Source organism: Falco punctatus (assembly GCF_963210335.1).
Source record: "Falco punctatus genome assembly, chromosome: Z".
Taxonomy (NCBI): Eukaryota; Metazoa; Chordata; class Aves; order Falconiformes; family Falconidae; genus Falco; species Falco punctatus.
In genome coordinates, this window is record NC_137586.1 from 19,635,106 (window position 1) to 19,657,637 (window position 22,532).

The 22,532-nt window shown below is 39.0% G+C and overlaps 2 protein-coding genes across 3 annotated transcripts in view; one reads left to right on the forward strand and one right to left on the reverse strand.

The window, feature by feature from the left end:
- Window positions 1–9,229, reverse strand: part of DHX29 (DExH-box helicase 29) — a 29,722-nt gene extending 20,493 nt beyond the window's left edge. For both annotated transcript variants that reach the window (XM_080373098.1, XM_080373099.1), the window contains exons 1-11: window positions 8,844–9,229; window positions 7,588–7,661; window positions 6,664–6,777; window positions 5,502–5,631; window positions 4,979–5,121; window positions 4,208–4,333; window positions 3,633–3,759; window positions 3,191–3,352; window positions 2,447–2,612; window positions 1,246–1,369; window positions 216–812 (exon numbers count right to left, since the gene is read on the reverse strand). In XM_080373098.1, the coding sequence (XP_080229224.1) occupies window positions 216–812; window positions 1,246–1,369; window positions 2,447–2,612; window positions 3,191–3,352; window positions 3,633–3,759; window positions 4,208–4,333; window positions 4,979–5,121; window positions 5,502–5,631; window positions 6,664–6,777; window positions 7,588–7,661; window positions 8,844–9,129 (2,049 nt within the window). In that variant the 5' untranslated portion in view covers window positions 9,130–9,229. The remainder of the gene's footprint in view (window positions 1–215; window positions 813–1,245; window positions 1,370–2,446; window positions 2,613–3,190; window positions 3,353–3,632; window positions 3,760–4,207; window positions 4,334–4,978; window positions 5,122–5,501; window positions 5,632–6,663; window positions 6,778–7,587; window positions 7,662–8,843) is intronic.
- Window positions 9,230–9,261: 32 nt separating this feature from the next.
- The window catches only part of MTREX (Mtr4 exosome RNA helicase), a 50,071-nt gene continuing 36,800 nt past the window's right edge, over window positions 9,262–22,532 (forward strand). Inside the window, exons 1-12 of the mRNA XM_080373100.1 lie at window positions 9,262–9,592; window positions 9,976–10,107; window positions 11,695–11,761; window positions 14,520–14,582; window positions 15,122–15,234; window positions 16,058–16,232; window positions 17,202–17,292; window positions 17,644–17,768; window positions 18,658–18,756; window positions 19,521–19,623; window positions 19,745–19,876; window positions 21,052–21,131. Coding sequence (XP_080229226.1) covers window positions 9,474–9,592; window positions 9,976–10,107; window positions 11,695–11,761; window positions 14,520–14,582; window positions 15,122–15,234; window positions 16,058–16,232; window positions 17,202–17,292; window positions 17,644–17,768; window positions 18,658–18,756; window positions 19,521–19,623; window positions 19,745–19,876; window positions 21,052–21,131 — 1,299 coding nt within the window. The 5' untranslated portion in view covers window positions 9,262–9,473. The remainder of the gene's footprint in view (window positions 9,593–9,975; window positions 10,108–11,694; window positions 11,762–14,519; window positions 14,583–15,121; window positions 15,235–16,057; window positions 16,233–17,201; window positions 17,293–17,643; window positions 17,769–18,657; window positions 18,757–19,520; window positions 19,624–19,744; window positions 19,877–21,051; window positions 21,132–22,532) is intronic.

The window sequence follows — 22,532 nt, forward strand, 5'->3', positions numbered from 1 at the left end:
TCTTAACCACTCTGAAGATTTTAGACATTGTACATAGATATCCAGAGGTTCACTGGTGACAATTAAGAAACAGCTAGCATAGCAAGTAGCCTTTTTCAAGGGAAAGTAACATCTAAGTATTTGGTTGTATAAGAAATGATGCTTTCACTTTGTACCAACAATCCATCCCCCTGTATCTGATCAAGAGTAGAAGAAGGAATTCAGACACATCTTACTTTTCCTCCTGGTCCGGATTCACAGCCTAGCTCTTCACAAACCCTGGTTGCCAGACTCACTGCCGAGATTCTTCGGGGTTGTGTACAAACAATGTTACATTTATTTGATCCTTCATTTAGCAACAAGTCTTCTAACAGGAAATGGGGCACCTGGGTACTCTTCCCACTGCCTGTTTCACCAGCCACAACAACTACTCTATGTTTTTTAAGAGTTTCTACAATTGAGTATCTGTGCTTAAACACAGGTAACTCCTGTCTCTCTTTCAGAAGCCTCTGGTATCTGGAGGAACTTTGCAGCTTTTTGAACAAAACCCTTGAAGGTTCCAAATTATCTGTGCCTGAGGTCTCAAGGGAGAGACTGCTGAAGTCCTCATCAGAAACTAAGTCTTCCCAGGAATCCTCAGGACCCTCAGATACTTTTGGCTGGTTTTCAGACTGCAGTTGCTGTTGTTGTTTGAGTTTGTTTAATAATCTAGCAATAAAGTTATCACGAGGTTTGTTCGTTTCTATCTTGTTTTCTTCTTCCTTTTTCTTTTCAATATCCCTCCATTCTAGCCAGACATCTCTGTAGGTAGGAGGCAGTAACTGATGAACTGACTTCAGGCAGAAAAAGCAGAAAAAAAAAAAATTACTTTATGTACTACTTAGTAGTATCACTGATTTTATTCATAAATGAATCTGAGTGGGAAGAAATGTAACAAAACATGAAATAGGGAGCTATTTCTATATACAGAAACTATGAAAACATTAATATGTCAAAAAAACATTGTCTTTATATACATTGTCAAAAAAGAATGTCTTGCATTCTTTACAACACTGCAAGAACAATTTTACTATCAGAAAGTTTCCTCCCAGTGTGCTGCAACACATAGGCATAATTACAGATAAAAGCAAATGAATATATAATAGAAGCTAACAATTTAATGGGAAACACATTCTAAACACAGTTTAATGAAGTAACTACAGATACAATGAACAAGTGCAGAAACACATTCCAAGCTAAGAACAGTAATGTTGGTGAAAATCTTACTTGTCCTTTGGTTAAATGGTAGAGTGCCAAAGTAGCAGCTAGATGTTGTGCTTGCATACTATCTTCTGTTACAATTGTAGGACACATTGCCATTACATCATCTGACGATTTCATAATCCTGACCCTTAAAGAGAAATTCATATAGGCATTTCTCTTAATTTTTGTTACCTATATAACACCACATCTGTTATGGTTTTTGTTTAAAACTTAAACAGTGAAACTCCAATAGAGAAAATAAGCTAAATAAACTTATAGCATTTTGTAAACAGAAACAGCAAACAAATTTTGACTGAATAGCAGAAAATCTCTAGCAGCAGATTCCAAAAGTGAATTTGTGGGTGGTTGTTTCTTCTTCCCAGTCTTGAGCTTTATCATTTTCTTCAAAGCAGAAGTAATTATACATATATAGATCACCATTAAGGCTAGTTGCTTTGGAAGAAGGACTAAATACTTGTTTGTGTGTGTCTAACTACCTAGCATAGATTGAGATAACAGTTAATGACCTACTGAGATGGAAACAGATGTTTAACAGATTATGTCAGTCAGACCAGCAGCCAAGTTTCTCATATTCTTAGGGGGACAGTATATTACTAGCTTTTAATTCACAAGACAACAGCTTCTTTTAATTGGTTCTTTCAATAAGCGTAACTCATTTGTAATGCCATGTCTACTTTATTTATATTTAATACTCTAATACATACCACTATCTTACAGACCCATTTTCTAGAATAAATTTAAAAGTCACAGATACTGCACTGTTTTGGTTACAAACTTACAGTAACATTCATACAAATTTCTAACTTCCACTGTCTTTTAAACAATCCACAAAGGGTTTTCGGTATTCATATGCTTAAAACCTGTGATTTAATATATTACTTTGAATGCAATTACCCTAAGTTAATTGTCCAAATTTATCTCACAAGCTTGCTTCAGAACCTTTCTTTCAGCAGTACAGAATCAAAAATCAATCATGCACTAGAACCTTATTTTTGTGTCCAGTCTAAGCATTACTTTTCAGAGCTACACAGAATGAAATACGTCCCTACTGGAATAAAAAAAACCAAACCAAAAACAAAACCCAAAACTGTTAAATGCACTATAGTCATAAAAAACTGGATCAACATGACAAGACAGAAGTAGTCAGCATTTTTATTTTTAAATGAACTAAAAGGAAAATAAAAAGTTTATAGGAAATACCTACCTACATTTCCAATATTTTCCAACTGGAACTTTTTCAAAAGCAGGATTTGGGCTTTTGGGAAAATTCTTCCTGCACCAGTCAATCAAAAATTGTTTTGGAGATTTACCAGTCCAGCTTCGAGCACTGTAATCAAAATTTCTTACATCTAGTGGTTCTTTCTTTTTCACTACAAGAGCAGAAAGACATTTTAAGTCTCCCCATATTTATTTTACATTCCTTGGATAGCAGAGAATGTTATTACCTTTTCTTCACAATGTATTTTTACTAAAGCACAGTATTTTCTGAAATGTTTTGCAGAAATACTTGTACTGATACATGACAGAATTTCCTGCTTTTCCCATAAACATATCTAGCAGGAAATTACAGTATTTTGTTTGCTGTCTTTGATAACCCAATGATTCAAGAACTTTCACTGGTTTGGTTATTAGTAACTGTTTGAAGGTTTACAATGAAAATAGTTTAAAGAGATGAGAGGGTGACAATGGAAACAGTAACTAGTCCTACAATTAAAAATAATAAAAATTTTAGACATGACAGTATGGCAAAAATAGTTTTCAACGTCACCTGCTAAAACAAATACAGATCCTTTAGAGACAACTTGGTTAGTGAAGTAGTCCCCCTGCCTCTCCCACAATCAGAGCTTGATGACTCAGCACTGCAGTGCAAGATAACCTAGAAAAACAAGAACTAATACTGGAAATTTGCGGTACACTTCAAGCTTGTACTGTATTATTTCCAACACACCTTTCCCTTCCTTTGCAGCACCATCAGGTTTTTCAAGCAAGCTCAAATTCAAAGTGCCTTCTTGAGGCTGAGATGAAGGAGGTTTCTTCTTTTCTTTTTGTTGTTGGTTTGATATCTTTACAGCAGGATTAAATACTGGATGTTCTTCAAGTAGTGCCATTTCTGTCACAGAGACAATACCACTTACACTTATCAACTGCTGAGCATTTATTCTTTAAAAAAAAGATCAATCATATTAACTCACACTGAGCACCCAAAACCAGAAACAGTGAAATGTTACTTATTAGAATTTGATCCACATGTAAAGGGTAGATTCAGGAAAGCATGCAATTCACACAGTGGTGTAAAAAATTATTAAATCATTTCAATTTAACTCAGAGTTACTTGCCTAACAAATATGCAGGCCATGAAATAAAAACACAGATAATTTGCATAACTCTACCTTGCTGAATTCTTCTTATTTTCTCCTGCGCTACCTTCTGGCCTTGCTTGTCCTTGTCTTGCTTGGAGATGCTTGCTTGGTCTTTTGTTTCTGAAAGCTTGGCAGCCAGATGTACATACCTCTCATTCTATTTCAAACAGAATTATTAATTATAAGTGGAATATTGTATGCTTGTCAGTTGTAAAGAAATTCATAATAAAGAAGTGGGTATTTTTTGTCCTCTACAACAAGCTTACACAAAGTAGGAACAACTCGTTTTTATGTAATTAATAGTCAAAACCTCTAGAATTTGACAGTCACTTTCTAATCTGAAATGCATTTCAAGAATTTTTGTTCCAGCACAATGCATTCAGTATATTGAACGCAATACAAAAAAAAAAAGTGAGAGAATAAACAACTTTGGAAATGAAAAGTTTTACTATATTACAACTTCAGTAGCCTACAAATGTAAAATTAAAAAGTAACATAAAAGTAGTATTCAACCCCCAATTTTTAAGAAAAGAGATCCATCACTTGCAGATGTACCAGACTTATTAGTTTTTGAAATACTTCCATGAAACATTATTTTGTCTTACTGGGTCAAACTTTTCTTCATCTGTCTCTTTTACAGATTCATTCTTCTCTTCATCACTCTGTTGCTCAGCATATCGTAAAATCCATTCCTTCACACTAGTTTCTTTCTCCTTCTCCACATCAGTCTCCTAGGAAGAGCAATGAAAATTAAAAGTAATTATAACAGTAAGTGAAAACAGCAATGCCTTTCTCTGTCAGCATTGAGGAACCGTTGCTTAAGATTATATATACATACATAAAACCTCCTAAGTAATATGACTTAAATAACACACGAAACCATGGAGCAAACTTCTCCAACTGGCGTAAACATCTCATGATACACTTACATAGATCTTAACACCTGAACAATTATAACTGCTGTAAGAAAAAAAAACCCAAATACAATTTGCAAGAAATCTGTCCAGTTTCTAGGTTTAAGATTCAATAACCACAGAAATCAAACCACTGTAAGTACACAGGCAAACTTAAATCCATCCAAGTACGTAAAAAATGCCATTCGGAAATAAACAGAACAAACCCCTTCCAGCAGAAAATTAAGCTATGCTTTAACACAAAAATGAATTATCAAGAGCCTTCTAGACTCCATGTGAAAAAAAAGTTACCTCCAAATGACCATTCTACTGAGGTTAAAATAACATGGGTGACAGTTATTAAGCACAGCATATTTTCAGAAGTTTTTCATATCAGTGTTGTAAGTCAATGCAAACTCTGTATTTTAGAAAACTTTTTTTCTCTCTCCCCCCCAGTAAATACAAATTAATTTCTCAGATCACCTTAGTTGCAGAGACATTTTCTTTCCTTTTGTTATCTGCTAAGCGAGGTGGAGGTTCACGTTGTGACACAGGAGAAGAAAATTTTGCTCTAGGTTTCTGTTGCTGTTCTTCAAACTGCTGGCTAAAACCTTCAGGCAAAGCATCTTCAAAATAAAAACCCCATGTCACAGAATAGGTCAATAATAATTACTGATCTTTTACAGTGTGTTGAGAGCCAACCAGAGGAACATATAAAGACAACATGCTTGAAATAAAATTAGGCTTCAGCATTTAGATAAGCCAGTATTTGCTTGGGACTTCCATAACACTCTATAAGTAGGAACAAGAGGTCTACAAAACTTTATACACTAAAAAAATACCCAAGAACCAGCCAGCAGCGCATCTAGGAGAGGAACACCATGATGACAACCAATCTTACTGAAACAATATATTTAATTACTCCTACAAAGCCTTTCCATGCCAGAGTGTGTCCTATTACTCTTTGGCAAAAAACAGTAAGTCAATTTTTTGCCACCATACTCACTGTCAGGAAGGTTTAAACAAAGCCAATCAAGTGCAGAGTGAAGATCACCACCATATAAAAGTGTATTTTTCATTGCTTCTTCAATGTGCTCAGTCTTAAAAGAAAATCTTTGTAAAGCCATGTATACATCCTATAAATAAAAAAAGTCAGAAAATACTAGGTTTCAATCTAGCAAGGTAACATAGGCTTGTAAACTACTACTTCCCACATACCAGGTAACTGACATTAAATGGAGGTAAACAGCATATATTAACAGATCAGAAGGCTGAGTAGGAACTCCTGTTTTGCATACAGATCTTACAGTTTTTTTATTGTAAATATGTATGCATATGTATAAACAAATTACATCCCAGCCTTTATACAGAACATATTTATTTTCTAGTTAGAAAGATAAACCCAAAATTTTCCGGCTTTATGGAACTAAAAACATAATATATTGTCCTGGTTTCAGCTGGGATAGAGTTAATTTTCTTCTTAGTACCTAGTAGAGTGCTGTGTTTTGGCTGTGATGTGAGAACAACAGATTGTTCTCGCATCATAGCCAAAAAATGTGTGTTCTCAAATGTGAGACACAGCCAGGACAGGTGACCCAAGCTAGGCAAAGAGGTATTCCATGCCTTATGACGTCATGCTGAGTATATAAACTGGGGGAAGAAGGAGGAAAGGGGGGACATTTGGCATTATGGTGTTTTTCTTCCCAAGTAACCGTTACACGTGATGGATCCCAGCTTTCCTGGAACAGCCAAACACCTGCCTGCCCACGGGAATTCCTTGCTTTGCTTTGCTTGCATGGGTGGCTTCTGCTTTACCCATTAAATTGTTCTTATCTCAACCCTTGAGTTTTACATTCCTTTCTGACCGTCTTTCCCATCCCTCTGGGTAAGGGGGAGTGAGCAATTGGCTGTGTGGGGCCTGGATGCTGGCTGGGGTTAAAACACAACATACATTCATATTAAGTTCTATTCCTCTATCCTGTCTGAAGACTCCAATTTTAGTTACTGAATGCATAAAGATGCATCTTTCATAATAAGTATACTTGTAAATTCCACTGGATTAGTCATTAATGCAACGGCTGGAAAGCATACTACACTGGTTTGAACTGCACACAGACGAAATTTGTTCTAAATAAACAATGGTCAGAGAACAACACTTTAAACTCTACCTGTAGTTTTTTAGCAGTAAGTCTTCTGGAAATCATTCCTTTGTCATCATTTTGGGCTTTATGGTCATTGATTACATCAATAATCCTTTTCTCCAAATTACCATTTATCATTACCTGCACAGAGAAAATTAGTTGACACTAAGCAAAACATTACAAATTTTTGTGATATATCAATGCTTTTCATGGCTAAGGAAATAAGAATGCAGAAATATCTCTGCCATTCAAACCTCAGATTTTCCAGCTTTCTCTAAGTGCAGTAAACATTTCTTACAACAGGGACACTTTCTTCCTACTTCTGCAAGCTATATGTCTTTACTTGAAATGGAAGAATTCATTCCTTATTACAGAGAAGGCCCATTTACATCCTCAAGGAAATCTACTATGTCAAGAGAAATACTGCAAGGAAATAATAAAAAAAACTCTACTAGAAAGAACAAGGCCTTTCTCCTCTGCTTACAAGAGCTGGTATAGAATGATCTGATCATCAAGATACAATCTGTCATACTCTGTCCTCCCTATCCAGCTTAAAAAAATCATTTTAGTAAACTAGTAATTCTAGTATTTTTAACACTTCTAAAACACAAACCAAACTTTGGTAGTTACTGAGTTTGTAAAAAAAACCCCTGTATTCTTCTTCTGACAGGAAGAAGAATCCATATGCACAGCAGAAGCCCAAACATAACTCTTAGTAGCCCTGCATGCAATACATCATTTAAAAAAATACAGACAACCTTCTACCCTGTTAGGTTACAGCTATTTCTCAGAGTTCACTCAAAACCCAAAACATAAGTTCAAGACACTCCACATCTAACACACAAATGTAGTTTACCCACAACATAATACTAAAGAAGAGCTATAAGAAATATTTACTATTAAATTATTACTAGGAAAACCGAAGTTGTTTTACCTAAAGAAGATACTCACCTTAAGAACAGATCTATCTAGATTTGCAGCAGCACTGGAATCTGTTGTTGAACTAAAACTGTAAGTTTTTGGACCTGCAAATTGCAAATAACCATCAATTACATAAGCAGAACACCAAGAACATTTTTTACAGTAGCTAAAGCAGACATAACATAGTCCAGGCTAGTGCAAACGAATACTAATTTGCCAGAAATATGCAGGTACCTAACAACAATAAGGATAATCAACTGTACAGACAGGCCCTTCCTGATCAAGGAACAGTGAAGAAGTATGTGATTCTTAGCAGACAAACTAAAAATCCCAGGTAGCACAGTAAGAGGAAATGGGATTGACGGCTCAGTTTCTCTTAACACTGAACAAGGACTGTCAAACAGGGAACTTAATGGCAGGTTCAAAACAAGGAAGACTGTTGAGGTTTATTACTAATGCATAGCTACATAATGGAACTGTCTGCACTAAAGCTGTGGATATTGGACGTTTACTGGAGTCCAAGGGCAGACAGCACAGCTGTTTGTGTAGCCTGTGTTTGGGAGGGCATTTAAAAAACACTGCATTTGGCTCAGGAAGACCCTAAGCCACAGCTGGTGTTCCTTACAACAGTACATCTGGCAAAGCTGGTTCACTGAAACCAGACACCTCACGGTGCTGCAGAATACCAGTTTTACAGGCTGCACACGGAACAGTCAACCCTCAGCTCATCCAACACTGCTGAAGTGCCTCCAGCCCTGGAACTGCTATGGACTTCTTTCACGACACATGCAAAAAAATATTATCCCAAGTCTACCTTACGTTGGTTTTGAGCACATATGGAAGGAACACCAGCAGAAGCAGCTTATTTCTGGGAAAGTGCCACACCAACATTTTGTCCACAAGAACTGCCAGTACTCTAACGACAGTTTTTTTGTAACTAATTCAACACTTCAATGCCAAGAAGGCTCGTCTGCTCAGGGACACCCCTGAAGGCCAGGCAGGCTACATCCAGGCCTGACCCAGGCCGTGCCGACGGGGTATGAGGGTCCCTTCCCGGCGGTCAGCAGCGCCCAGCCTTTCGCAGGCCTCCTCCCGCAGCGCCCAGCGCCCGGCCCCCGGCAGAGGCAGGCCGCGCCCTCGGCGGCTCCCCAACGAAACTGGCCCTCCGTACGCTCCGGGCCAGCTGGGCGCCGCTCTGCCGCCTGCACCCCGCGCCTCTCCTCCCCGCGGCACGGCCGCCCCCGGGGCGCCCTGGCCGGGCCGCCTCACGCCGCGAGGCCCGGTACCTTGCTTGACACGCGGCTCCTTGGAAGCGGGCGGCGGCCGCGGCGCCACTCGGCTGCTCGCCTCCGCGGCGGCGGCGACAGCAGCGCCAGCCTCAGCAGCGGCTCGGGCTCGCGCCCGGGCAGCGGCGGTGGCGGCAGAGGCGGTGTGGGCCGCGCTGCCCGCCCGCTGCTTCTTGTTGCGGCCGCCCATGGCTACCGGCCTCGAAATCCGGGCACCACGGTTGGCACCGCCCGCCGCTCGCCATTGGCAGGTGCCATCCGCTTGGCACCGCCCTCCGTCTCCCATTGGTCAACGCATGAGGGAGACCATCCCGCCGCCGCCGGGCCTCCTAGGCTTCGCGGAAAGCGGGTTCTGGGGCAAGGGCCACCGCCGGCCGCAGGGGGTTGTGGGAGGGCCTTGCGCGGGGCGGGCGTAGGCTGGCGGGAAGCACAGGGTGCCTCAGCGCTGGTGCAGTGAGGCCGGGAACGGGATCGGGCCCGGGCCCAGGCCGTGCGTGGGACTCCTGGTGCTCGGAGGTGGTGGGGAGCTGTGTTTCTCTTCGGCGTGCAGCGCCGGCGTAGGGGCGGAAAGGATCCGGCGGGGCAAGGGGAGGCTGTCCCGCGCCGGGCATTGTGGGACCGGCGGGGAAGATGGCGGACGCATTTGGAGATGAGCTGTTCAGCGTGTTTGAGGATGACTCGACCGCCGCGGCTGCCTCTGGGGCCAAGAAGAGCAAAACGGGCGCCACCGAGAGCGCCAGGAAACCGGGGTGAGGGCGCGGTGGCTGGCCGGGGGAGCAGGGCGGCGGGTCGCTCTGGCGGCTGAGGCTCGGGCCGCACTGATGGGTCCGGCTTCTGCCAGCTTGTTTGAACTACTGAATCCTCTCGGGACCGGGGAGTCGGTGTAGCCTAAAGGGGCGCCCTGTCCTGGGATCCCGGGTCCGGGCGCTGTGGTCGATTGGGAAGCGTGGGGACCTTGAGGCATGCTCACCCGGGAAGTGGTTTGAAAACCCACAACGTTTTTCGTGGCTGAAGTTCCGTGGGTTATGCCCTGTATGTAGTGGGATCACTGTTGCCCGTATAACACCTGATTTTTTTTTCCCTGCAAATACATACGTAAAAGAGGCAATTTGTTGTGTACTTAACGTTGCAGAAAACGACTGGAGGAAAAATCTTCGGTAGCTGCGACAGGGAAGCCCAAAGGGGAGGCTGAGGTCTGTAGTACCGAAGATGTTGTTTTGGCAAAGAAGATAAAATTGGAGGATGTTGTATCAGAAGATGCTAAGTAAGTGCCTAGGTTAATATGTAAGGAAATAATTTCAAGACATTCTGGATAGCGTTATGCCAGTTGTGAGTAGAGTAGATGTAAGTAGTTTTGCAGTGTTTTCATCTAAAGATGAATTCGCATATGAAATTGATTTTCCATTATTTATATAAGTGAGGATATACTAGTAGTACAGGTTCAGCAATAACAAACACTGGGTATGTTTAAAATATTATGGAAAGATAGGCAGCTGCGGTATGAAATGTTAATGTGTTTGTGGTTGCTGCATATGGATTGGTGGTCCTTGGTCAAAGCTATCATGTTGATTTCAGGCATATAGCAAGGCATAAGCAGTAAGGCACATGGGAGGACGCAGGCTGGCTGTGTACCACGCCACTGAAAGACATAATTGGCTTGCAATACAGGAAGAATAATTTGGCCAAGGAGACAGAAACAAGACTTTTGAGGCATGTAAGGTTATAACTGCAGCATATTTGGATTCTTAAGTACAGACAGGGGGGTATGCTTGTGTATGTTGACACCTGAGGAGATAAGGCAGCTGAAGGGAAGCCAGAATGTCTGTGCTTTGGGACCTGCGTTTCTCTTGCTCTTTTCTTTTCAGAATTTCATGACAGGTATTATGAGGGGTTTTGGAAACAGATTGAAGGGACAATGCAGGCACTTTTTCAGATGAGTGTATCTTAAGAGATTCTTGGGAACTTGGAAGTTTATGTTGGTTCAGAAAATTATTAGGAATGTTCATGGAATAAAAGTTCATCCAGAGCTGCCAAATGCAGATGTGTACCTCCTAGCTCAAGATGTGGAAAACTTTAATACAAAAATTACGTGCTTGCTATGTTCTAACACTTTCTGTGGGTGATGTGTAATTGACTTCTGCCAGAATTCTGGTCTGGATTGTCATTTGGTCTTACATGGTAATTTTTCTTGAAGTTCATGGTAAGATTTTCTATGAGAATGTCATGAGACAACTTCTCAGAATACTGTAAACACAGGCTACCTGTATAGAAGTGAAACAGAGCCTGAGTCAACATTTTAAGTCTGTTTCTGTGTTAGTGGTCTCAGTAGAACATATACTTGCCCCCAGTACCTTACTAAGTATGTTAAAATTGTCAGAAAAATCCACTATTTTATGCAGTGAAAGGCTAGCCTCTTCTTGTTGCCATGAGAGAAGGGACTAGTAAGGAAAAGTGGGGCGTCCTGTCTTTAGGCAGCTGGTCAGGATGCTTCAGGCTGCTGTTATTGGGTGGCCTGACTAGTAACAAGAATATGGGTCTTGAATTTTGCTTTGGTGTGTGTTGAATTAATCAGAAAACTTCAAATGCTATATAAGTGATGTTTTATGGTGCAAGTTTTAAGATGTTACAAATCCCAAAACAGGAGCTAACTCAAATTTACGTAGTAGCAAAATTTTAACTCTTACAAGTACTAGTCCTGGTATTAGCCTCTGTCAGCTGTTCATTTCATGTTTGTGCATCTTTTTTTTAAATATTGCAGTTAAAGTAGAGGTGAAGTTCAACATTTTCACATTTTTAAAGAAAACAGGCTTTTTAAATACCTTTTTGGCAATCCTAACTCATGTGTTTTCAGTCTGGCAGACCTGATGCCTCAAGTAAAGGTGCAAGCTGTGGAAACTGTTGAAGGCTGTACACATGAGGTGAGTGCAGTGAAAATGCACATGAAAAGTATAGGTTTGCTTCTCAGAATCACAGAATGGCTGGTGTTGGAAGTGACCTCTGGAGACCATCTAGTCCAGTCCCCTGCTAAAGCAGGGTCACCTAGAGCAGGTTGCATAGAATTGCATCCAGGTGGGTTTTGAATGTCTCCAAAGAAGGAGATACCGCAGCCTGTTCCAGCTCTGTCACCCTCAAAGAAAAGCAGTTTTTTCTTATGTTCACATGGAACTTCTTGTGTTTCAATTTGTGCCCATTGACCCTTGTGTCGTTGGGCGCCACTGAAAAGAGGCTGGCCCCATCCTCTTGACACTCACCCTTAAGATTTTGTAGATGTTGAGATCCCCTCTCAGTCTTCTCCAGGCTAAACAGCCTTTCCTCATAGAATTCGTAGAATTATATGTTATTTCCAGCCTTTCCTCATAGAATGTGTAGAATCATATGTATTACTGGCAGTATAATAATGTTGTTCATTGTGCTTGTACTTAGTCTATCATAGAATCGTTTAGGGTGGAAAAGACCTTTAAGATCATAGAGTCCAGCAGTAAACCTGACACTGTCAAGTCTCCTTAAACAATGTCTCTAAGTGCCACATCTACACTGTGCCACATCCAGGGATGGTGACTCAGCCACCTCCCTGGGCAGCCTGTTCCAATGCTTGACAACCCTTTGAGTGAAGAAGTTTTTCCTAATATCCAGTGTAAACCTACCCTAGTGCAACTTGAAGCCGTTTCCTCTTGTCCTAGATCGTTACTTGGGAGAGGAGACTGACACCCACCTCACCACAAGCTCCTTTGAGGTAGTCGTGAGGAGTGATAAGGTCCCCTCTGAGCCTCCTTTTCTCCAGGCTAAACACCCCCAGTTCCCTCAGCTGCTCCTCATCAGACTTGTGCTCCAGACCCTTCACCAGCTTCACTGCCCGTCTCTGGACACGCTCCAGCACCTCTACATCCGTTTTGCAGTGAGGGGCCCAAAACTGAACACAGGATTCAAGGGGTGGCCTCACCAGTGCCCAGTGCAGGGGGACGATCATGTCACTTGTCCTGCTGGCCACACTGTCTCTGATACAAGCCAGGATGCTCTTGGCCTTCTTGGCCACCTGGTCACACTGCTGGCTTTTGCCCAGTGGGCTGTCGACCAGTCCCCCCAGGCCCTTTCCCCCCAGCTGCTCTGCCCCAAGCTCGTAGCATTGCATGGGGTTGTTGTGACCCAAGTACAAGACTTGACACTGGGCCTTGTTGAACCTCCTACAATTGCCTTTGGCCCATTGGTGCAGCCTGTCTAGATCCCTCTGTAGAACCTTTCTACATGCTGATACATTACTTCATATTGTATTTAAGATGGAACAGACTTGTGAAGAGTTTGAGATCTGTACCTGGCAGTAAGCATGCACAAAATGCACCTGGAAAATGAACAGTATCTCTTATCAGAAGTAGTTTGAATACTTGCAATAAAATGAGTCATTGTGAAAGACTTGATGATGTTGATAGGTTTCGATATTTGAAAGGTACCAAGCACATTGTGAGTACTGTTGTTGAGGAAAACCTACTGGCTGTTAAAATAGGTCTGTGTTCATAGTGCGATCTAAGTGTGAAGTAGTGTGTTGAGATATTTAGCTATTCTGGTTCAAGAATGAAAGGCTTTCATGTAAGACCGACCACTGCTTAAAATTACATTTTGGTAACAAGGGAAAAAAGATCTTTTATGTAAAAGCAAAATAATGAAAACTTCATTTTCAAATTGTGTTACTAGACATAAATACAATTTTAAATATGAGAAATCAGAAATATTAGTGCTTTTTTTTTTAAATCATCTTTCATCCAAAGATTATTATCAGAAAGCATTTCTATGAGAATTAGATATGTAAATTTTAACTTCTTTTTACTTGTATGCTTGTTTTCTTTTCTGTGCTGTCTTCCAGAACTAGCTCAAGTTAATTAGGGTCGCATTCAAGGACCCTGTAGGATTAGAGCCAGGGGTCCTCAAACTTTTAACAGGGGCCGGCATGCAGATGAAGTGGCAGGCAGTCATCTGCAGCTGCTTGGTTCCCCCCCCAACCCCCGGTGGGGGGGGGGCGGGGGGGTGTCTGTAAATACCGGGGGTGGATTGAGGACCCTGGGGGACTGTATCGGGCCTGCGGGCCGTAGTTTGAGGACCCCTGGATTAGACCTTTGTAGTGAAGGAAATTCATTACTCTTGATGGTACAGGTTCTAAAGCCATGCATCTGTAGAATCGTTGTAATCTTGAGATGTCTGGTAGACATTTGCCATCACTTACTAACTGAAGAGAGCTTAAATACTTAGTGTGATTGAATGTTAGATAATGGCCAGGAACAGGAACTTTACCTGTATAAATGTGTTGTCTTTGGAAAGGGAGTGTTACCAATGTGAGCTGAGTAATTGCTTTTAATGTCCGTCAGCCAGAAGCCATGACTGTGTCTCGGCCTGAAGAGCTAGTGTTCCAAGGTAGGTGAAGTAGAAATATTTCACACAAGTCAGTAGGGAGTATCAGAGAAGGGAGAGAAGGAGCATTGTTGGGGCAGGAGAACAGGGATGTTGGCTGAAAAACTGAGAGGAAGGAAGGAAGCCTTGACACACGAGCTCACAGAAACAGGGTAATAGAAATTTAGATTAGTTTTCATGCACTTCCCATATCTTGGCCCAGCTCTTCATAGCATGCCTTGACACTGGAGTGGACACTATGAATGCTACAACTGTTTTTATTTAAAATGTATTTTATAGGTTGCGCTTCCAGCAGATGAAGACTTCACAGGTTTGAAGCCAAGAACTGGAAAAGCTGCAAAAGTATGATAGATTGCATTTCTTTTTCTTTTTGCATATGCTTTAGGCAGTAGATGATGGTAGAGGGAAAAATTACATACTTTATCAGTACATAAAGTATCTTGGAAAAGGTTGTCATGAAAAGATGGCCTGTTGTAAGATAGTTGTTTCTGTATTTTAAATTTAGTAGAGTGAAATGGTGCGGTTGAATGGAGTGGATAGGCTGTTGTGATTTCAGTTCTATTCTACATGGGTGGTGGCTTCAATTGTACCTTATAGTTTCTCTTCCTAAATTAGTAAATCAGAGAAAATTCCGTAATCAGAGCAAGATTTTAATTTCATGTGGCAAGACATAAGCAAAGATCTTAGGAGTGGTATCAGATAAAATGATTTGAATGCAAAGTCATTGTAAAATACTGAGTTAAGATCAGCTGAAGTTAGAAATATCTATAGTATTTTATTTCTGCCCGTAATTTGAACACTACATCAGTCACAGAATTAATTAGATGTAGGTTACTGTTTGTGCTAAAATTATGTAATGCTTTTTCTTTCTTTCTTTTTAGGAGTATCCGTTTATTCTTGACGCCTTTCAGAGAGAAGCTATTCTTTGTGTTGATAATAACCAGTCTGTGTTAGTGTCGGCTCATACGTCAGCTGGTAAAACTGTTTGTGCAGAGTAAGTAGTTTTCTGACAAGCTCTAACAAGAGAATGGTGTGGTTTGTTGTGTCATTTTGTTGAACCATCAGTTGTTGTTGTGTCTCAGTTTCTTGATACAAAGTTTGGACCATCAGTATGTTAGAATGGAATTGACTATTCTTGAATATAAAAATTACTTCTTTCATATTCAGTGGATAGTGAAAGGCTTAATTCATGTTTAAGCTTACCTTTAGGCTTAAACAATCTTGTTCTATTAAGATATTCTATAGATTGAAAGTTAAGATTTTGCAATACCATTTTGCGTTAATTCAGAAAAAATACCTTTGTTTTCTAGCTTCTGGCCTTAACTAATAAGGAGTTTCTTGTGTGTTTGCTTTGTCAGAAGTGTTGATTTGATTTAATTTGCAAATTTTTGTTTACTGGGCAGGAAATGTTTAAAAGATAGTATATGGTTTTTGTCAGGGTTTGATCTGACAGTGGAATGGCTTTGCTGACCTGAGGTGAGAAGTGAAATGTACTTGCAGCTTTATTAGAGCTTGTGTTCAGCTAATAATAATTTGTCATAAGACAGTGATAATTTGATTTTTAGATTAAACTAGATGCGCTCTGATGTCCAAAAACTTCAGTTAACTTGTTGTCAATGATATGTCAATCTCCAAAGAGGCATACATAGTTAAGATGGCACTGAACTTAATAATCTAGATATGAGATGCTTCATATCGTTCCACTGGTGTTCTAAGTTGCATATTTTATTTTATGTTTTTAAGCAGAGGATTAGAGGAAAGTAATATGCTCTGAATGTCTTCCTGACAACTTTAATATGTACAATGTTTCAATACAGGTATGCAATTGCCCTGGCTTTGAGAGAGAAACAGCGTGTGATATTTACAAGTCCAATTAAAGCTTTGAGTAATCAGAAGTACCGTGAGATGTATGAAGAATTTCAGGATGTTGGTTTGATGACTGGAGATGTCACTATTAATCCTACAGCTTCTTGTCTAGTAATGACAACAGAGGTAAGATCAGACATTAATTCTTAATCTGTCTATGTTTTCTTCTATTCTTTTTTGACTGAGAAGGTCTGATACTAAAAGATAAAAGTTACTGTTAGCCCAATTAGTATAGAAGATGTTACAGAGTTCATTATGCCTCTCTTTAATGTTTTAACTTTGGGTTATTGGAAAAAATATGTCAATCTCTGTAAATTCATGCTTTGGACTGTCAGTCAAGAACTTTCATTCTTACATGGAGAAAGGCATAACTTAATTTCCTGAATGCTCAAGACACTGAGTTTTCTTTGGTTAGATGTGAAGTACTGAAAGTCAGTCAGATTTACTGAATTTGTTCTAGGGAAACAAAATGAGGAGAGGGAAATCATTGAGTGGTAGTTGAATGGTTCATGCTAGACGCTAGTACTCCAGGAATATATAGCATTTACCTTCGGTAACAAAGTACTGTTGGCACGTTTTTGTCATATTTCTGTTGCAGATATCTGTCCAGCCATGATTTGGAATTTTTCTGTCTTGACCTCACAGGAGTATAGTCTTAAGGAGAAAACTGTTGTAGGGGAAGATTGGGTGGAGAGACAGGATGACTTGATTTCTGACAAAAGATTTCCTATTAATCACAGAGAGGTTATCTCTTAGGGTGAGGGAAGAAGGTGGCTTGGCAGAAGTAGAGCTGTAGACCTGTAACAAATATGCTGCCACATGGAGGCTGGGAAGAAAACAGTGGTCTTTTTGTGCATATTCCTTCACTGTACTTGCATGGAAACCAGTTCATCTCGTATCATGAGATATGTTAGATTGGAATCAACTTGGAAAGCATCTCACAGCTGGTCTTTACATGCTTTTAAGTTTTTTTGCAAAATAAGCTTTCATATTGCATGTAAATGTGAACCAAAAATTCTGGCAGTTTCTTACATTTCGGTAGCATATGACTTGTTATTTCATGTGATGGATCTTGGTCTTTCTTTCCTTTTCTAGATTTTGAGAAGTATGCTCTACAGAGGTTCTGAGGTTATGCGAGAGGTTGCGTGGGTTATTTTTGATGAAATTCACTATATGAGAGATCCAGGTATCCTAAATGTGTGATTTTTTTTTAAGAAATCTTTTTTTTCCTAAGAATATTTTTTTTTCTTATGAAGAATTAAATCTTTATTCTTTCTGTTAAAATCAATCGTCTTTGTGCATAAATCATTCAGGATTTGTTTTCTACTGAATGTATATATGAGAGTTATTGTATATCACAGTCTGCATTTTGTTTGCCAAGGCAAAAGCCACTTTGAAGGCATTTGATATATCCCATTTGTGTAGGGGAGGATTTTTTTAGGTTCTGTTTTGTCTTTAAGCATGTTGTTCTTTGGCTTCAGAGCTGAAAAATAGGCTTTAATCATGTAAATTTCTTATGTGACTTTTCCATTTTCAGAACGCGGTGTGGTTTGGGAAGAGACAATTATTTTGCTCCCTGACAATGTTCATTATGTGTTCCTTTCTGCAACTATTCCAAATGCCCGTCAGTTTGCTGAATGGATCTGTCATCTCCACAAACAGGTAATGTTTGTGATGTGCTGTACCTCTGTCCTTGTTGTCATGTGGCGTAATACTGTCTCTTTGGTTTTGAGAATTGAGCTTCTGAGCATTTAGTCATCATCTTATTGCTTATAAATGATGGTATAGATCACTCCTGGTTTCTCCAGCTGTACTCCTCACTTTTGCATCTGTACTGGCTGTCAGTTCTAAATAGCAAGATTAAAGCTATTTCTTTAAAGTTTATTTTCCGCACTTACTTAGACACGAGCTTGATTTTAACAAACATGCTGAATGCTGAAACACAATGAATGTATGGTGATTTTTCAGAGGGCTGATAAGAGGTTATTTAGAGAATTTGTCTGAAGAGCTCTAAAAAGGCCATGTGGGTAATATTTAATGATTTAAAGGAAGTGTTTGGTTTCTTTTTTTTTCTAAACAAGCTTTCTTCATGCATTAAAACCTTAAATGATTTCAAAAGTCGACTGTTTGCCTTTTTTAGGTGGTGTAAGAAATACTGCAGGCTTTTTTACAGAATAGAAATTAGCAGGTTTTCCTCTGATTTTAGAAGATGCTATGATTTTGAGTCTGTGTAATAATATAGAAGGACATACTAACTATCCTTCCATTTTGTGATCACAAGAAATAATTTTTGTAGCCAATCTGTGTTCCTCTAAAGGATTTGCAAACTTTCATTTTCTTAAGCAGTGTCATTAGGACAAAATCAGTGTTCGTGAAAGAAACTTTTTTACCTTAGTTTCTGTGAGTTCTTACTTTCTGGCTTTTAGAAAGATCTATTTTAATAATAATGTATTGGATTTTCCATCAAGCATTTTTACAATACAATTAGAAACAATTTACAATACAATTAGAAACATTAACTATTTATGTGTATGCTGTTCTTCCTTTATAGCCTTGCCATGTGATTTACACTGACTATCGACCCACTCCACTGCAGCATTATATATTCCCAGCAGGAGGAGATGGACTCCATCTGGTTGTTGATGAAAATGTAAGGAGTATTCAGTTTTTTGGAAAGATCATTTTCCTTGCATATCAGTCACGCGTTTGATCTCTAGCCAGATTTGGATTGGCTGTACAAAGGATGTTTGTGTTCAAATGAGGTACAAATGGGCAACAGTGATCTCTAAATTGCTGTTAGATTTTTGGAGTCTTATAGAAGAAATTGGTTTTATTATCTAATGTGGTGTAGTCAGCTGAGTAGTATTTTGCTGAGATACCTTAAGTGCCCTCATCCTTGCCTTGTTTTCCAAAGTGCGTGCTGCTTTTTGTAAATCTATGAAGCAGCCAATGTTTCTTTAACTGTTTCTCACTCAAAAGAAAATGCAGTAGTGTTTAAATTTTACTTCAGGTGAGGGGGCAAAATATTTTTGTAGTTTTAGGTGAAGTAAGAGCTGGTTTAAAATTCATACTGGCTTGCACAGTAGCAGTAGCTAGTGCCGTAAACAGTAGTAATGCACTTGAAGCTAGGTCTTTATTGGGCAGTGTAGTTTCCTGTAGACATTCCTAAAAGTCAGTTTTGCTATTGTGTTAGTTAGCAGGTCTGCCATGGTTGATTGTTTGGTGGTTAGAACAAAGAGCAGTAGCTTCAGAGCCACCAATGTAATTCTGAGCTGTGACATTGACCTAGTAAACTCAGCTGCTAGCTTCTGCCTGTAAATATAGGGTAATGGTACTGGCTATGCAAAGCACTAAGCATTTTTAAGTGAACTGTGTAAGAAGTAATTGCTTACAAAAGTTGTGTTTTGTATCTAGGGAGATTTCAGAGAAGATAATTTTAATACAGCAATGCAAGTACTTAGAGATGCAGGAGACCTAGCAAAAGGGGACCAGAGAGGCAGGAAAGGAGGAACAAAAGGTGAGTTTGAATCACATTCTAAAGTAATGTATAATACAACAAAGTTGTGCTTGTGTCTCAGTTATTCCATAAGATACTTTTTTCCTAAATTGACATTTAAATTAACATAATTTCTCTGCAGGTCCTTCAAACGTTTTTAAAATTGTGAAGATGATCATGGAAAGGAATTTCCAACCTGTTATTATTTTCAGCTTCAGTAAGAAAGACTGTGAAGCCTATGCACTTCAGATGACGAAGTTAGATTTCAATACAGGTACAGATAAATAAAAATACAGGTTTATTCACAATTGTGGTTTGATGTGAAATGTTATTCTGGTTAGTTACTTCTGTTTCTTTTGGGACTTTTTGTGTAAAAACAAATGAAAAATGTGCATTACATCATGCTAGTTTCAGTAGGAGAGTGTTGGTGCACAAAAAGTACTTGACCATCAAAATGTTGAATTGTTCCTCTATTTTAAACTTTATTTCTTTCTCAAAAATCCTCTTTCACTGTAATAATAGCCCAAGAGTTCCTGGAAAATTCTATCTGTAATGGGAGAAGACTGATCATAACAAATGTATTTCCCAGAATGTTCATGTTATGTCCATTAGAAAAATGACTGTTTTCTGGAAGTCAAAACAACTGTATAACAAACCACTAGACTGTTCTTTCTCAACTATCCAATCCAGTTTTCTTTGTTCCCTTCCTCCACCTTGTCCTCAAAGAAAAACCCAAAAGGTAAACAAAGAAGACTTTTTCATTTTGCATTAAGGCCAAGCTTGTAAAATAGATTTAATACATTGCTTCTCAGAAATGTTAAGAATTGTAACAAAAATAAGGAATTTGTTGTAAAGCAACTTAGCATTTCATGTTTGTGAACTGTTCAGGGTTCTTGCTTCCTTACTTGCTCTGGTATTTGCACATTGTGGTTCAGTGTTGCAAAATAATGCAGCTGTTTCTGTCAGAAAATGTAAAGATTGGCAGAAGTGCAGAAATGCATTTTTATATTTTCTTCAATCATACCTTTGAATACATATTCTTCATACTTGTATTACTTAAGTAGAAAGAGTGTAAACTTCGGGAATCAACAGGGAAAAGGAGAAACCTCAGTATCTGTGCAGACAGGGAATAGTATGTAGAAGAGAAACAGGGAAGTTTACGAAATAAAAGTACATAAAACTCAGAAATCCCAAGCTTGGAAACAGCTGAAGTTTGGATTATTCTGCAAGGTTTGTTCTGTTTTCCCTGAGCATCTACTGCTGGTTACTGTTAGGCTCCTTCAGGCTTGCATTCAAGTCTTGATTCAATGTGGGTGGTTTTGTGCTGACTTCACTCTTCCACACTATTTTTATTGTAAACTTTTGTAAATATTAGAATGTGGTAACACTTTATTTACATATGGTATTAGCCTTCTAGATTTTGTAATAACTTACAAATTGCCTTCTTAGATGAAGAAAAAAAGATGGTTGAAGAAGTGTTCAATAATGCAATTGATTGTCTCTCAGATGAAGATAAAAAGCTTCCTCAGGTGAGTGAGATTGAGTAGGTGTAGCTGCTGCTGTCCTGTTCTCTGCAACTTTTGAGCCTGTGGGTCTTTAATAGTGCATACAGAAATCATAAACTGGATGTTCTTATTCATCTCCTTGGGTTTTAATATCTCTTTCATTGTTCCTTGGCATTGTGAAATAGGACTCAGTGATTACAATTCCTATCTGTGTGATTCCAGTGAATGAACATGCCAAAATTAACCATGGAGTTCCTACCTGTGTTTTATGTTCTTTCTAAGAAAGTTTTTAAGTAAACATAAGGGCTTATAAAGAGATATCTCTGGGTTAAAACTGTCTGGAAATAGTTCAAACGAGAGTGCAGTATGCAGTTTAGAAGTATTGACTGCTGAGCCTTTCAAATTGTTGAATTGATGTATCTGCATTCTAATTTATTGTATAATGACCACGCGCAGTGACTATCTTTACAGTGGGAAAATACAAGTTTCCAAATGGACAGGATATTATAGGATTCAGTAGTTTTGTAACAAATACTACAACTATTAACTTCTTCCCACTTTTTATTTATTTGTGTCCATAATTGCTTAGCGTAGTGATCTTTGTTGTGAGCATGGCAATTTGTCCATGAAAAAAAACCCAACCATTTAATTTTTGGCCTTGCCTACTCACTTCAGATTTCACATACTTGTTTTGTTTGTGAACTTGAAAAAAATCAATATATAAGGTGTTATGTGCTGTCTTTTTACAGTAAGTTTGTAACAGTGGCACTGTATCAAAGTAATCTGTTTTGGACTCTGTAGACCATGATAACTCAAAAGTGTATTCTCAGAAACAGGTTTGGGGTGGTAACGAAGTGTTAATAGATTGTTAGTGAGAATCTTTGTTTTGAAAGAAAAAAGCAGAGACAAAGCTAAATTTATATAGTTATTTGTTTGAAGTATCATGTTTTTAGAATTTGAGAGATCAATTCAGTCATTTACAGCCTGAATTGCATTGTATGGCATAGGTGCTGAATTACTGTCCTACAGCACATAGGAATAAATGAAATCAGTACAACTAAAATTGAAACAAAGTATCTGGTTCATACTAGGATCACTATTTCCAAAACTGATTCTAAATGAGGCATTTTTTTTTAATAGAGACAGATTTAAATACTAACTGCATGTGTAAATTTGGGCATAGCTTCACAGTTGGCCTAAGCAAATTTAAGACTAGTCTGCTGAAAAGATTGGTCTCTGATTTACCCTTCATATCATTCCTAGTTCTAACTGGAAAATAATATTGGAGAAGTATTTATTGTATTTAAAATCGGGACATAATGAATTTTATCAGCACTAAGGGCAGTGTTGAGGTTTTCTATAGAGATTTTAATTTTTAGTAACGAATATTAAAATTTGTTTACCGGTCTTTGTATGTTTATTCCC